General features: G+C 41.8%; 1 protein-coding gene across 1 annotated transcript in view; it reads left to right on the forward strand.

Moving 5' to 3' along the window:
• The window catches only part of ppil4 (peptidylprolyl isomerase (cyclophilin)-like 4), a 49,227-nt gene that overhangs the window by 10,585 nt on the left and 22,120 nt on the right, over nucleotides 1–16,522 (forward strand). Inside the window, exons 4-8 of the mRNA XM_038800616.1 lie at nucleotides 1,678–1,795; nucleotides 4,402–4,544; nucleotides 7,788–7,884; nucleotides 12,716–12,832; nucleotides 15,556–15,680. Coding sequence (XP_038656544.1) covers nucleotides 1,678–1,795; nucleotides 4,402–4,544; nucleotides 7,788–7,884; nucleotides 12,716–12,832; nucleotides 15,556–15,680 — 600 coding nt within the window. The remainder of the gene's footprint in view (nucleotides 1–1,677; nucleotides 1,796–4,401; nucleotides 4,545–7,787; nucleotides 7,885–12,715; nucleotides 12,833–15,555; nucleotides 15,681–16,522) is intronic.

The raw sequence follows: 16,522 nt of genomic DNA on the forward strand, positions 1-16,522 counted from the left end.
AGTGTATCCGAACAGGCGCCGGAATGTGGCGACTAGGAGATTTTAGCAGTAACTTCATTGCAATGTTAATGTAAGCCTACTTGTGACAATAAAGATTATTATATACATTTTGAATGCTGGCTTTCCCATGACAATATATTATATTTATAAAAATAAAGTAGATTTTTAGCAAAACCGCAAGTGTAGATTTAAAGCTAAGCAAGTGGTTTTCAAAAGGGAGAATACCACCACCACATAGACTGCAGGAACTCGCAAAAAACCTTCTCGGAGCAACTTGCGGACGTGGGCAATAAATGTGACCTTTCGAGCATCAGCTAAACCCTGAGAATTGTTTATAAAGAAACTGGATGAGCCAAACATAGCTAAAGATAAAGATAGAAGCAAGCTGTACATCACTGGACCAGTGAGAATTTATAAAGAGACATCTGTTCTTTGGTGTCCTTCGGACAAACCTCAAAGCTGAATGTTACTGGAATGGTGGGGACGTTACATATTTAAGAAAAGCTATAAATTGTGCATTCAGCAGAATTATGTTTCCAATTCAAAATGTAACCACAATCCACAATGCCCTGCAAAATTTCAGGGGCAATTCAGGGGTAAAATGTTGAAAACATGATTTCCAACTCCCAACATGGTCTAAATCACAGCACAAGTAGCAAACACAGTAGCCAATATACACAGAGTAAGGTCCTACTAACAGCAATCGGATCTCTTTTGATGATAGTGGTTGAGGAAAAAGTGTTGGCCAAGGCATTAGAACTCCTTTTAAATAAAGCGATGGGATCTTTTGCATCTACCTGAGAGGGCAGACGCAACCGTAGATGTATCTCATCCAGAAGAGGCACATCGACACTGTAGTGCTCCCTCAGTTCTGCACTGGTGTGCCAGCTAGGTTATATGCTCAAGTCTCTGGAGTGGGACTTGAATACATGACGTTTTGACTGGTAAGAGTGCTATACACTGAGCCATGGCTGACCTGGCTTCTGAGTAGTTTTATATCTCGGGAAGTATTCTGTTACCACAGATTTTATCAATATACTCTCTTGAGTAAATGTCCAGTATCTCAATGACAATATTACTCCCATTATCATTCACAGAACTACTAAATATTGTTAGAGCCCTACCCTTGTTGCATCGGTGAACATTTCCATTGTAAACGTGTGGCTTTTTAAAACCCAGAAATGAAAATAAATGAACATAATTGGTGATTTACTCACCAAGACCTGCATGACGTGTACTTTATATGAACATTATTGTGCTGTGGGTCATTTTAACTACACATTCTGCATGTTTCTTTCATTCCACTGTCTCGCCCTCTGATCCCTTTTTTCTGCGCCACTGGGTTTCATATTGCTGACAGTAGCATGATTTATAATACAGCTTCCCAATACATTAGTTTCCTGATAGTGTGTTTAGTCTCCCAAATGGAATTGTCCTGGGCCAAATTACTTTTTTGCTGGATAATCTCCTCGGTTGCACTGCCTTTTTTTGGGAGTGGTTTCTCATTGGCCTGCATCAGGAAAGCGTACGATTGAATGAATCCTTCCCCCTGCTTCTTTCCCAGGGATACAATGTCTTTGGGGATACCCCCTTCTGATTACTGAACGATGGAGTACAGCTTATCATGAAATTGTTTTGCCAATTGTGGTAAACAATTTTTCTTCCCCTATCCCACAGTAAGCTCTATGGAGATCAGGCAAGATTTTTCGAGGCAGAAAAAGTGCCCCGAATTAAGCACAAGAAAAAAGGAACTGTATCCATGGTGAATAATGGCAGTGATCAGCATGCATCTCAGGTAGATTGATAGCACCTGTATTTTTCATGTGCATTATATATTGGTATGTGTGTATCTAGTATTGTAGAATTGTTAATTTTTCATGAATAATTTCCTAATATTTACAAATTGAAGCAGTGGAGGAAATGTTATTTAATGTGTCAATAACTAGTTCTAAATGTAAATTGAACTCTTTGTAATGCTCCCTTTTTGTTGATTTCTAATTTAGCCATGTACTGTATAAGAAAGGTTATGTGAAGGACATAAAGATGATTCACAGATGTATATGTACACGTCCCTTGTTACACAGAGTACTGATACCTACCTTTCCTAGTGAAGATTAACAGTCAGCACAGGAATCGATTGGCCACCCTTTGAACTCATTTCAGCCTCTGATGTCAAATTCGGTTTTTGAACAAACTTGTAACATAAGGTGCCTTTGTGAGAAAGTGGCTATGGAAAGGCAGATCACTTCTCATACTAATACTGAAGTGTCAGTGAAAGGGGATGCTGACAGGAACCTTGCTCTGAGCTTTTTAAGATCCTAACCACCTCATTGTGTTCTCTCTCAATTGCATATCTGTGCATGAATCAACACACAGACACACAAACACACGCTGCTATATGTCATGTAATTGCATCACGATGGGCAGCACGGTGGCGCAGTGGTTAGCATTGCTGCCTCACGGCGCTGCGGTCCCAGGTTCAATCCCAGCTCTGGGTCACTGTCCCTGTGGAGTTTGCACATTCTCCCTGTGTTTGTGTGCGTTTCAACCCCACAACCCAAAGATTGCAGGGTAGGTGGATTAGCCATGCTAAATTGCCCCTGAATTGGAAAAAATGAATAGGGTACCCTAAATTTTTTTTATTTTTTTTAAATTGCATTATGATCACTGGGGGAGCAGAAAGTAAAATTTCTTTAATTTTGGCCTAACTAGGGCCGGCGGCTGGGTGGTGTTAGCACTGCTGCCTCACAGTGCCGAGGATCCAGGTTTGATCCCGGCCCCGGATCACTGTCCGTGTGCAGTTTGCACATTCTCCCCGTGTCTGCGTGGGTCTCACCCCCACAATCCAAAGATGTGCAGGGTGGATTGGCCTTGCTGAACTGTCCCTGAGTTGGAAAAAAAAAGAATTGGATCGTTTAAAATTATTTTTTAAACCTTTGGCCTCACTTATGACTGGATTGTGGGGATAAACAACCTATAATTTGTAATAAAGAGAAATAGGTACTTATGTACATCAACACCCATTTTGAGATATTTTGTTTGTTGTCCATTTATCATATGAACTTTCATTAGGCTTAAAAATGATGTAGCAAAATTCCGATCGTGACAATGTTTAAGTGAAAAGTTAAATTTCTAAAAATAATGGAGCCAGTCTAAAGGGTTGGGACCAAAGATGAGCTTTATTACACAATCATAATGCAGCCAATTTCTCAATGACGTGACAGTTTCTTGAAATTATGAAATCTTATTTCAAATTTTGTATTCATCAGTCTCGTATCTAAAACAACAATGTATGAGGATCCCATATCAATTTGGATTGTGGAGTGGTTGGGTTGTGACGATAGAAAGGATATGTCTGTCAGATTGAGGGACACATCCCAGAGTAGTCGGCACAGGAAATGTGGCCTAAAGCACACTCACTAAGACATGTTAACCATTTGAAACTATAGTAAGAAGTCTTACAACACCAGGTTAAAGTCCAACAGGTTTGTTTCAAACACGAGCTTTCGGAGCGCAGCTCCTTCTTCAGGTGACTGGAGAGGTATGATCCAGAAGCATTTATATAGACAAAGTCAGAGATGCTGGACAATGCTTGGAATGCGAGCATTTGCAGGTAATCAAATCATTACCGATCCAGAGAGAGGGGTAACCCCAGGTTAAAGAGGTTTGAATTGTCTCAAGCCAGAACAGTTGGTGGAGTTTTGCAAGTCCAGGCCAGATGGTGGGGAGTGGATGTAATGCGACATGAATCCAAGATCCCGGTTGAGGCCGCATTCATGCGTGCGGAATTTAGCTATGTTTTTGCTCAGCAATTCTGCGTTGTCGCGTGTCCTGAAGGCTGCCTTGAAGAACGCTTACCCGGAGATCCGAGGCTGAATGCCCTTGACTGCTGAAGTGTTCCCCGACTGGAAGGGAACATTCCTGCCTGGTGATTGTCGCACGGTTCCCGTTCATTCGTTGTCGCAGTGTCTGCATGGTCTCGCCAATGTACCACGCTTCGGGGCATCCTTTCCTGCAGCGTATGAGGTAGACTACATTGGTCGAGTCGCACGAGTATGTGCCGCGTACCTGGTGGGTGGTGTTTCCACGTGTAATGGTGGTATCCAAGTCGATGATCTGGCATGTCTTGCAGAGATTGCCCTGGCAGGGTTGTGTGGTGTTGTGGTTTTGTGATATACATCCTTGGCAGGAAGCAGGAGACTTCCCATGACATCATGAATGACAGCATGATAAAAATCTTATGTGGTCAGCACATTGTTTTTCTAGAACCAGTCAATCATGGCCTTGTGTCTGTGATGTATCACTGCGAGAATGAAGAAGAACTTTCTAGTTGCCATCTTACTTTTACTCACCTTCTCCTCATTCTACTCTTGCACCACTTCCCCTCCTTGACCCCACCAGTTTTTGATCACTGCAGGAGAAAACGTGGATTACCTTGATGGCGTACATACAGTGTTTGGTGAGGTGACTGAAGGCATGGATATCCTGATGAAGATCAACGAGACCTTTGTTGACAAGGATTTCTGTCCCTATCAAGATATTAGGTCTGTGCATTTAAATTATATAGATGGAAATATATAGCAAAGAATGCATTGACAGGACCTAGTTTCTTTTAATATTTGCTGTGGCTTTTAGATATTAAAGAAAATGTCAGAATGAATGTTATGATCTTAGTTGAGATCGTTAAAAGTTTTACTTCATTTTTTGTTTGTAAACTCGAAAACCCAGATATTTACTAAAAGAATGAAGCCACATGGTTCACAGTTTAAAACAAAATAATTTTACTATACAAAAATCAAACATGAATACTATAATAACTATAGTCTATCTTAACTAGTCACTTATGTTAAAGATCATAGAATTTACAGTGCAGAAGGAGATCATTCGGCCCATCGAGTCTGCACCAGCCCTTGGAAAGAGTCACCTCCACTGACCCTACCTAACCGTTTGGATACTAAGGGGCAATTTAGTATGGCCAATCCACCTAACCTGCACATCTTTGGACTGTGGGAGGAAACTAGAGCACCCAGAGGAAACCCACGGAGACGCGTAGAGGAAGCGCAAATTCCACACAGATAGCCACTCATGTACCTTCATAATTTATACATTTTCAAGATTTTGAAAGTACAGTCCTACAGTTACATCTGATGTGTCCCCAAAAAATGCAAGACAGTTTCTTGTCAAATATTGGAATTTTTTTTTTTTTAAATTGGTGTACACAATTTTGTTTTTCAATTAAGAGTCAATTTAGCATGGCCAAACCACCTATCCTGCCCATCTTTGGTTTGTGGGGGTGAGACTCACGCAGAAACAAACTCCACACGGACAGTGACCTAGGGCCGGACAATCAAGCCTGGTCCTTGGTGCCGTGAGGCAGCATCGCTAACCACTGAGTCACCGGGCCACCCATAAATATTGGAAGATTAACCACAACCTGAATATTACTTCAAAGATTCATGTAAAAGTAGAGATTTCTTAGGCCTTCAGCTGCGGCCAGGTTCCGCCTTCAAATCTCTTCCAACTGTAACACAGTTGTAGACACCCATTAAACACGGGCATGGCCATTTCGTCTTGAACGTGACCAATTCAGGTCAGAACTCTCCAGGTTCTAAAGTTCTTTAACTCTGGAGTCTTGTATCTATAAACTCCCTTTCTCTTCTCAATTTGGCTCTTTTGTAGGGTACTTCAGTTTAAAAACCTCTTTTAGCCAACACACAGATTTTCAACTGAATTCTCCTTGAAAGAAATGGTCCCTCAAACCAGCTTGCTCTAAACCAAAAACCCTACTTGAAACATAGTCAAGCACACAATCTACTTCCCTTGTAATTAACTTCTTGTTGACTGTTTTTCTATTGTTATCTCCCAATTTGGTCTCACAATCATTTACTGGATGCAAGATGCTGTACCAGAAATCATCTCCCAGAGAAGTCGAGTTCTGTTTTTAAAAAATATTTTTATTCTCCTTTTTCACATTTTCTCCAAAATTTACACCCACCAACAATAAACCATAATCAGTAACAAATGCAATGTCAATCCCCATTTCAACAACAATCCCATTCTCCCACCAAATCCCCAACAGCAGCCCGCATGTTAACATAAACAAATAACAAAGAGGAAACAGGACTCGCCCATAGTCAGCATTAACACATACAGCCACCCCACCAACCCTCCCAACTCCCCCCCCCCCCCCCCCCCCCCCCCCCCGTGAGGGTCTGTACAGACTCGATGGGCCGAATGGCCTCCTTCTGCACTGTAGGGATTCTTGGGGAGATTGTTTCCAGTGCTTCCAGTGCAGCTCCCAGTAATAAAACGTTATAATGGATACAAATGCCAAATGTACTGAACTGAATGCTGCTGTCCTTCCACGTCTTGCTGATGCTCCTGATTAAACCAAATTGTTGTGCGGTTCTTGCATATGGTAGTATTGTACAAAAAACTTTTAAACAATTTAATCCAATTGACAAGTCCACCTACCTGAAGAATTGCTTTAAGTACCTCAACTCTTTTGTCAGTGAGGATCCTAATTCGTGACAGACATAGCTTGTCCCTTTTTTGTTTGAAATGTTTTCAAATTATCCCGTAATTTGAAATAGTAAGTTAAATAAAACGGCTACGTTTGTTTTCCAGAGGTGCTACCCTCCATAACTACAACTTATAGCACATAGGATCATGAAATAAATGGTACAGTACAGTAAGAGACCATTTGCCCATTTTAGTCTGTGTCGTTCTATGAAAGAATTATCCAATTAGTCCTACTTCCCCATCTCTTTCTCAGAGCCCTATAAGTTGTTGTCCAGCTTTGCTCTGAACCAATTATTTCATTCCCACCGTTCATTTGTAATTTTACCTATTAATAGTCTTTCCCAGTCCATTATGGTCAATTTTCTACTTCAAAGTCAATTGTACCTAAATTTAGAACATTGGTTTATGACTCATCCCTGTGAATATCCTATCCATCCATACATCCCCGTGCTTTAAAAAGCTTTCTCTTATTTGCCTTGAATTGAGCTTTTACCCTTGGGATGAAAGTGTTGATGTGTATTATTCTATGGAGGTAATCTTCTATTATACCCATGTTATTGGAATAATGGAGTTGATTCTGCAGTTTGGGAAAATGAGTAAGGCAAAGTCATGCAAAATTAATTAATTCCACAATGGAGGTTGCATTGTTCCAGAATTCATCATTTCCCAGGTTGGAAAGAAGTACCAAGCTGTCGGTCTCTGAGTTAATGGGAATAGGAAATACTGGAAGAATTGTTGATGTTTAGTTCAGAACTCTATTAATGTCAGGAGTTCAATAGTTTGCTGTAGTCCTCAAAGCTATACCCTGTGTGCAGAGAATTAAAGAACAGGCATAAACACTTGTTGCAGCAAATTTGCTGGAGCATGGATTGGATGTTGGAAATATATTGTTTGCTTTCTGTTCCCTTTCTATTCCTAGAAGCATTAGGAAAGTTTCATGAGATATCTGTCATCTTTCAGAGGGTCGGTGCAGGCTGAATGGCCTCCTTCTGCACTGTAGGGATTCTATGGTTCTAAGTTGTCTTCAGCTGCTTTTGTGCAACATATAATTTATGAACGGAAGTACTAAGAACATAGAAACTATTCAGGGAACAGTAATTATCATGATAAATAGGTTTTTCAGTACAGTATAAAGCTGTGATGATTATTAAATTATGTGTGCGATATCAATTTGTACTGTTTCGTAGGGGATGCATGATTCCCATTTGGTTAATTAAAAGGTTTAAGAGTTTGTTTCTTTAAAGTAAATGTCTATTTTATATTAGGATAACCCACACAGTAATACTGGAGGATCCATTTGATGACCCTCAGGGTTTGCAAATTCCAGATAGCTCACCAGAACCCACCAAAGAACAACTCGATGTGAGTATTTACTTAAACACTTTCTGTACCCATCGGTTTTGAAAAACTTCCTCTTGGCTTAGTTATGCATCTTTCTCAATAGAATGTTAAGATTTTGGCAGAAACTCAAGCGTTATATGGTTTTTATATTTGTGCATATACGCACAATAGATATTAGCTGATGTCACGTGAAATCATGGAATCAGGTCGAGTGTTGTCTACAGATGAAGTGGGATTAAAGGGTAAACCATAATTGGATTAGGACGCGCCAGCATAATTCAATTCTTTTAATGTCCTTAATTTTATATTTCTATTACAAATTCTTACATTAATATTTATAATGGGGACTACATTTAATAATAATCTTTATTGGTGTCACGAATAGGCTTACATTACACTGCAATGAAGTTACTATAAACTTGCTAAACCGCTTATCAGTTGTGGTACTTGTGCCTGTTCTGGATGAAAAGTATAATATTTACGCAGGCACGTTCCATTATAAATATGGACATAAGAATTTAAAATTGGAAAACTGAAATTAAGTGCATGTAGAGAACCATGAAAAAGTGCGTACGCTGTTGCTTCTGTTAGCAGTATTCTGCATCTTCCAATAGCTTTTGAACATTTTTGGCTTTTTGTTTTTGAAAACCAAACCTAGTTGTAAGAACAAGATTATAATTTACAACAATAAGAATTTTCAACTAATAAAAGCAAATTACTGCAGATGCTGGAATCTGAAACGAAAGAGAAAATGCTGGAAAATCCCAGCCGGTCTGGCAGCATCTGTAGGGAGAGAAAAGAGCTAACATTTCGAGTCCGATGACTCTTTTTCAAAGCTGTCGGTTTGGGAAAATTAATAAGGCAAAGTCATGCAAGATCAATGAATTCCATAATGGAGGTTGCATTGTTCCAGAATTCATCATTCCCCAGGTTGGAAAGAAGTACCAAGCTGTCGGTCTGCGCAGTCCTCTGGTACCTCATCTATCCTGGTGTTTTATTTTAATTCTTATTAGGTTACTCCTCGTTGTTGACCTCGAACAGGTTTTGGAACAGCCCGACAAACTGCCCCAAGTATCCAGGAAGTCTTCCTCTGACCCTCCGCTGGCGTACGTAATCTTCTCCAGGTGAAGAAATTCCGAAAGGTCAGCGAGCCAGTCTGCAGCTGTGGGTGGTGCTGCCGATCACCAGCCGAGCAGGATTCTCCGGCGTGCGATTAGGGAAGCGAAAGCGAGGATGTTGTCCCCCTTCCCCATGTGTAACTCTGGCTGCTCCGATACCCTGAAGATTGCCACTATTGGGCATGGCTTCACCCTCACCCCCACAACCTTGGGCATTGCCTCGAGAAGGCTGTCCAGAACCCAGCAAGCTTGGGGCAAGCCCAAAACATGTGAGCGTGGTTGGCTGGGCCCCTCTGGCACCACTCACATTTGTCCTCCACCTGCAGGAAGAACCTGCTCATTCGGGTTCTGGTCAGGTGCGCTCTATGCACCACTTTGAGCTGCATTAGGCTTAGCCTTGCGCAGGAGGAGGTGGAGTTAGCCCAGCTCAGTGCTTCGCTCCAGAGTCCCCATCCTACCTCTGTCCCCAGTACTGTCTCTTTGCGGAGGAAGTGTTTTATTTGGAGCTGTCTCATTTCCTGTCCTTTTGCTAGCCTCCACTTCCTCGTCAGTTCGTCTAGTGTCGCCAGTCTGTGCCCTACATAGAAGTCCCTGACCGTCGATGTGCCCTCGTCCCGCCTCCATCTTTTGAAGGTGGAATCCTGCATGGCTGAGGGGAATCTGTGATTGCCGTATATGGGAGCCATTGGGGACATTTTGGCTATCCCGAAGTATTGTCTCAGCTGGGTCCGTGTTCTCAGCGTGGCCGCTACCACTGGGCTCGTTGTGTCTCTTGTTGAGGAGGATGGGAGTGCTGCTGTGGCCAGGGCCCGCAGGGTCGTTCCTTTACAGAATACCTCCTCCATCTGTGTTGGGTTCCTGTCCCCATCCCCTCACTCTTTCTGCCGTTGCTGCCCAGTGGTAGTATTGTAGGTTTGGTAAGGCCAAGCCCTTTTTGATTTTCCTTCTTTGCAGTGTCTGTTTGGGAATTCTCGAGTTCTTACCCACCCCCCACACAAACGCCATGATTAGACTGTCTGCGTTTTGGGAAAAGGCCTTGGGGATGAAGATCGGAATGGATCTAAACAGGAAGAGGAACCTTGGCAGTACATTCATCTTGATCGTCTGCACTCTCCCCGCCAGGAAGAGTGGTAGTGAGCCCCACCGTTGAAGGTCTCTTCTTACTTCCTCCACCAGGCTAGTCAGGTTCCACTTGGGGATCTGTGTCCAGTCTCTGACTATCTGGATCCCCAGTTAGTGGAATCTGTTCTGGACTGTTTTGAACGGGAGACCCTCTAGCTCTCTTCATCCCCTGTTTGGGTTCACTGGGAATGCCTCGCTTTTGCCCATGGTTAAGTTTGTAGCCCGAGAAGGTTCCAAACTCTTTCAGTATTTGCAGTATTGCCTTCAGTCTCTCCTGTGGCTTCGAGACATAGAGGAGCAGGTCATCTGCATAGAATGAGACTCTGCTCTCTGTCTCCTCTCCAGATTGCCTTCCAGCTTTTCGCATTCCGCAGGACTATTGCCAGGGGTTCGATCACTAGCGCGAACAAGAGTGGGGACGGGGGCAGCCCTGTCTTGTGCCTCTCTGCAGCTGGAAGTGTTCAGAACTGGTGGTGTTAGTTCGGACGCTCACTTTGGGAGCTTTGTACAGGAGCCTCACCCAGGCGGTGAACCCCGATCCTAGCCCAAACCGTTCCGGTACCTCGAGGAGGGAGCTCCATTCGACTCTGTCGAAGGCCTTTTCTGCGTCCAGGGAGACGATCACCTCTGGTGTTCTCTCCCTGAGGGAGGTCATTATTACATTCAGCAGCCACCTGATGTTCGCTGTGAGCTGCCTACCCTTGACAAAGCCCGTTTGGTCCTCTGCGACCACCTCTGGTACACAGCCCTCTAGCCTTTTGGCCAGGACCGTTGCGAGTATTTTCGTATCCACGTTCAGCAGTGAAATGGGTCCGTATAATCCACTTTCTGTCAGGTCTTTATCTTTTTTTGGGTATCAATTAAATTGTGGCCTGCGCTAGCATGGGGGACAGGGCGCCCCTTGCCAGTGGGTCCGTGAACATGTCCCTGGACTGGTGCAAATTTTTTGTAGAAGTCTCTCGGGAACCCGTCGGGTCCCAGTGCCTTCCCCGCCTGCATGGAGCTGATGCTCTCCATGATTTCTCCCAGATCATTGGTGCTTCCAGCTCCCCCCGTCTGTCTTCCCCCACCAGTCCCCAGTAGAAGGTCTCAAATGCCGGATTGATCTCCTTTGGTTCTGTTACCCGTCTGCCTCTGCTACCCTTTACCTGCGCTGTTTCCCTAGTGGCTGCCTGAGTTCTCAGCTGGTGAGCCAATAGGTGGCCAGCCTTGTCTCCGTGTTAGAACATAGAACATTCGTAGAAGATCCCCTGTGTCTGGCGGAGTTGGTACACTGCTTTCCTAGTGGATAGCAGGTTAAAGTCCATTAGCAGCTTTTTTCTCTCTGCCAGCAGCTCTACAGTCAAGGACTCGTAGTATAGGGATGCATGCATCTTGGCAGGTAGATTCATAAAAATACTTCAGCAACATCAGGACATTTCTATGGGGAGTGGCAAGGCTTCCAGTGCTGTAATCCTGATGGGATGCAGTAGTGAAGATTAGCCAGTTAACTTTATATAGTGAACATATAGAGTGAACAAATTACTTTTACTAGTGCTTCATGAAGAATTCTGCACCTTGCTGATTTAGTTTGTGAGTATGTGTTTTTCTTTGTTCAGGGCAGCATGGTAACGCAGTGGTTCGATCCCGACCCCGGGTCACTCTCCGTGTAGAGTTTGCACATTCTCCCCGTGTCTGCGAGGGTTCCATCCCCACAACCCAAAAAAGATGTGCAGGGCAGGTAGATTGGCCATGCTAAATTGCCCCTTGGAAAATAAAAAATTGTGTACTCTAAATTTATTTTAAAATAGTATTTTTCTCCGTTCTTGATCCACTTTATTGGCTTGGAAACAATGCAAATTGATTACATTTGCAGATGACGCTAAAGCTGGGAGAATAGTTGAGTTAGGAGAGATACCCAAGCAAAAAGAGTAAGATCAAATTGAAATGTGCAGATGAGTGGCAGATGAAATTCAGTACAGACAGATAAATATGAGATACTTTGTACTGGAAGTAAATGTAAACATCATGGGCTGGATTCTCCGCCGGCGGCATGCTCTGTTTAGCTCGGGAGGTTTCTCAACGGCCACAGTGGGAAACCCCATTGACCAGCCGGCGTAACAGAGCATCCCGCCAGTGGGGTGAAACAGAAATGTGGCGCAGCTGGGTAGAGAATCCAGCCCCATGTGTGGATAGAGCTATCGAAGGATGAGGGGTCTTTTGTCAAATGAGTGTGAAACATCATTGAACAAAATGACAACCTATATTTCTTAACCAGGATGTTACTGAAATTGCTTTGGTCAGATCCCATCAAAAAAAGAAGTGATTATGATCCTCGAGCATGAAATGTGTGAAATGAATAGTATGTCTTGAACAACATTCCCTCTATGCTGCTCAGGTTACACGCAAGTCAACCCCTTTAAACTGTTGTATGCATGCAACCACACAAGAAAGTTTAAACGTACCACTCACTTAAACTATCTGACCATGCACTCCAAATAAAGAATTAGAGACTATTTTGGCCTCGAGTGCTAAAATTGTATCATACAAGGAGTATATTCTTGCATGCTTTCAGTATTATTTCATTCAAATAATGTTCTTGATTTAAATGTTTGACATATGATTCTGTTTAGAGTGGCAGAATAGGAGCTGATGAAGAAATAGATGATACCAAAGGAAAAACTCTGGATGAAATTGAAGAGGTGCTGGCAGAGAAAGATGCAAAAACACGAGCCATACTACTGGAGATGGTAAAGAAACTAATTATGATAACCCCTTAAATGGGCTTTAATCTGTTTTGAGGAGTACAGACAATGCATTCAATCTATTCCATGCTTTCTAATCCATACATGTGAAGAGTAATTGTTCGTTCCTCCCATTGTTATCCGCACACCACAGTAGAGCTGTGTAGATAACACCTGATCCCATTGAAATGTTTTGATTCCACAGCTGTGACATTGCTGTTAACGCACCTCAGAAGAGTTGAGATTAGATGAACCAAAAGATTTGTAGGAAAGTTTAGATCAGTATGTGGTTTGGTAGACATACATGGATGTGATAATACTCAAAAAATCATAGGGTTTCGGTTGAAAACATGGATGATCTAAGTAGATAAATAAAAAGAAAAAAGAAAGACATGCATTTCAACAATGTCTTTCACAACCTGAAGACATCTCAAAGTGCTTTACAGCCAAGTAGAGTAAATTTTTAATGAGCAATCATTGTTGAAATGTAGGAAATTTGTTATTTATGCATACAATTGTGTGCAATGAGATAAATGACGATAACCTTCTAATTATGTTAGTTGAGGAATAAATATTTGTCAGAATACTGGGGAAAGCGCCCCTACTCTTTTTCAAAATAGTACAAACTCTTGGAGGCGTTGGTTTAGTGCCCCTATCTGAAAGATGATACCACTGTACAGCATTCCCTCAGTATCAACCTAGATTTTGTGCTCAAGTCTCTGGGATGGATCATGAACCCGCAACCGTCTAATTCGGGTAGGAGTGGAACTGAATCACCACAGAAGCCGCAATAATGGTAGGCATTTTTAATGTCCAGACAATAGTAATAAGTCTAACTGAATGCAAGAATCTAACTGTACACAGATTATGTTAATGTTTTATGATGCATTGGCCACACTTAGAATATTGTGTGTGGTCACCATGCCAGCCATTAGAAAAGAGTGGCAGCACTAATCTCCAGTGTAATGGGGCAGTAACATTAGTTTAAGCTTTCACTATCCAGGAAGTACCTAATTATAGAATATAAAGCACATTAATTTGAATAGATATTTTAAAGCTTGGTTATTATTTTTAAAAATGACAAGAAGTTAGGACTTGTAGACATTATTGGAAATGAGTGAAACCTACATTTTGAACAGGTGCCAAGAAGTAACATCCTTTCTCAAAGTGAATACTTTTGTTTGTAATACAGTACTAAACAATTTAATAGAGACAGTAATATTGGGGTTAATCAGTATACAATTTGTGACGGTTATCTGATAAAATTGCTGTGTATATCAAGGGGGCTGAAATAAAAATGAGTGGAGGTTACATTACAGTTATATTTTGGTGAAACCCCACTTGGGAAGTTGCGTTCAGTTATGGGCACTTCACCTCAGGAGGGTGATTTACCAACGTTATGCTGGAATTTAGAGGGTTAAGTTATGAGGACAGGTTACATAGACTAGGCTTGTATTTTCTTGAGTATAGAAGATTAAAGAGCGATCTAATTGAAGTATTAAAGTATTCAAAGGATTTGATAAGGTAGGCAGAAATGATTTCCTTTATATTACTGGATATAACCATAAAACTATAGCTGTGGGGTTCATGGTGATGTCAGGAAGCACTTCCTCTACATAAAGGTAGTACAGATTGGAACTCTCCCACTATTGTGATTGATACGTTTTTGTTAGACAAGGGTGTTAAAGGTTACAACAAACAAGACGGGTAGCTGAAGTTAAGAGATGCAAAAACAAGGAAGAGGAATAGGAACAAGCAACTTTTCAATCCTGCTCTGCCATTAAGTAAGATGTCGGTTTCGCTTCTGAAATAAATTTCACTCTCCCACTCCATCTCCTTTTGTTTTCCTTGCCCAAAAGTCTAGCAATCTCCATACATGTCACTTAGTTTGATTGAATAGCAGAATAGATTTGAGGGCTGAATGGTCTAATTCTGTTCGTTGATTCTATATTATGAATGGATTGGGTTATCTTTTTTTAAAACCTGGAAGCATTTTTCCATGCCCCTTTACACACTTTGAAGAAAGACTATTTATGCAGATTTTATTATTATTTCATTACCTCTCATTATCTTGAGGGTATTGCTTAAAATAAGTTACTGGTTATGCAGTTGTTCATCAGGTGAAAGGAATTGGAAATATTTGTGAGAGTTGTGCTTGGTGACTATCAAGCAGGTAACTTTGGGTTTAAGATATCAGAAAGCGGTCAGGGCTTTGTAGGCTGTTTGCTTGTGTGACAAACTATTACACAGTAAACTAAAAGCATGCAAATACCTTGTACCTGTAGGTGGCACTGTGGGCATAACGTTCATCAAAAGGACACATGAAAAACAACAGTGCATCATGTGTAAACATCAGAAAGAAATCACAATGTCCATATTAACTCACTACAGACCAGGTAGTACCTTTAAATACAGTCCCCTGGTGCTTCACAGACGTGAAAATGGATGCTGGCCAAAGAAGACAGACTAGGAGGGGGTCAAAAAGTGAGCTTTAAGAATGGTCTTGAAATAAGTGGGGGAAGGTTAAGGGGTAGAAAACGCACAAGTTTACCATGTAGGTTGATGTTATCTCACTAAATGAGGTAAATGAGAATGATAATGCCTTGGAAGAAATACCTTGGATTTATCCAGACACTGGTGGAAGTTAAATTTAATTATGCTTTGAGATCTTATTGACTTGTTTTTTTTCCAGAATTACTGCTTACAAGACCCAATCTTAATATTTATAGGTTGGCGATCTACCAGATGCAGAAATAAAGCCCCCTGAAAATGTGCTGTTTGTTTGTAAACTTAATCCAGTTACCACTGATGAAGATTTGGAAATCATTTTTTCCAGATTTGGATCAATCAAAAGGTTCTTTTTTATTATTACTTTTGTAAATAAGCAGGTGTCTTTTTGTGAATCTGGTAATGAAATGGTTTTATGACATTCAACTAGTTGTTAACTAAAACGTTGCTCAAATGTTGATGACTGCAGTTGTGTTGTAACTATTGGCTGAGTAAACTAGTCGGTTGTATGAAATGAACAGCAAAAACTAGGGAGAATTAAACTGGACAGAGCACTCCGAGGTGGCCTAGGTATCAAATCAGAACATGACAACGCCCTACTTAGTCCAGTCTCCCTTGGAAAGATAAGGTATCTTTGTTAATAATTGAAGACTGCTGTGAAAGTTGGGAGAGCTGTCTCACTAGTCACGCAACAGCCAATCAGTGGCTAGTAGGTATGATTGTGAGAGTGAGACAATGTTCCAGACTGCCCCATTACCACCCCAGATGCGGAGAACAGTGGGGGGTGTAGCCCTGGGAGTACTTAAGATTGACTCAGGATCTAATAAAGTCTCAAAGCTTCAGACTAAAGAAGCCTGCTGATTATCAACTATCCCCCTCTAAGTGATAAATCAGTACTCCTCTGTGTTGAACACCACTATCGGGGTTCATTGTCCGTCACCGAGTAGCTCGGTAGCACCACCAGTGATCGAGCTAACTAAGTTCTGAGGAAATAGTTCCAGATTGAGCTTGCAGTAGTTGGCAAGTGAACCAACATGAGGGAGTGATCTAGTTGACCTTGTTCTCATCAAACTACTTGCTGCACTGCCATTCTAGTTTGGCATTGATGGAAGTTAGCACTGCTAATTGTTGTGAAAGTCAAATTCGATCTCCACACTGATGACACCCTCCAGAGTGTCATGAGGCTCT

The sequence above is a fragment of the Scyliorhinus canicula genome, chromosome 6, assembly GCF_902713615.1.
Source record: "Scyliorhinus canicula chromosome 6, sScyCan1.1, whole genome shotgun sequence".
Lineage (NCBI taxonomy): Eukaryota > Metazoa > Chordata > Chondrichthyes > Carcharhiniformes > Scyliorhinidae > Scyliorhinus > Scyliorhinus canicula.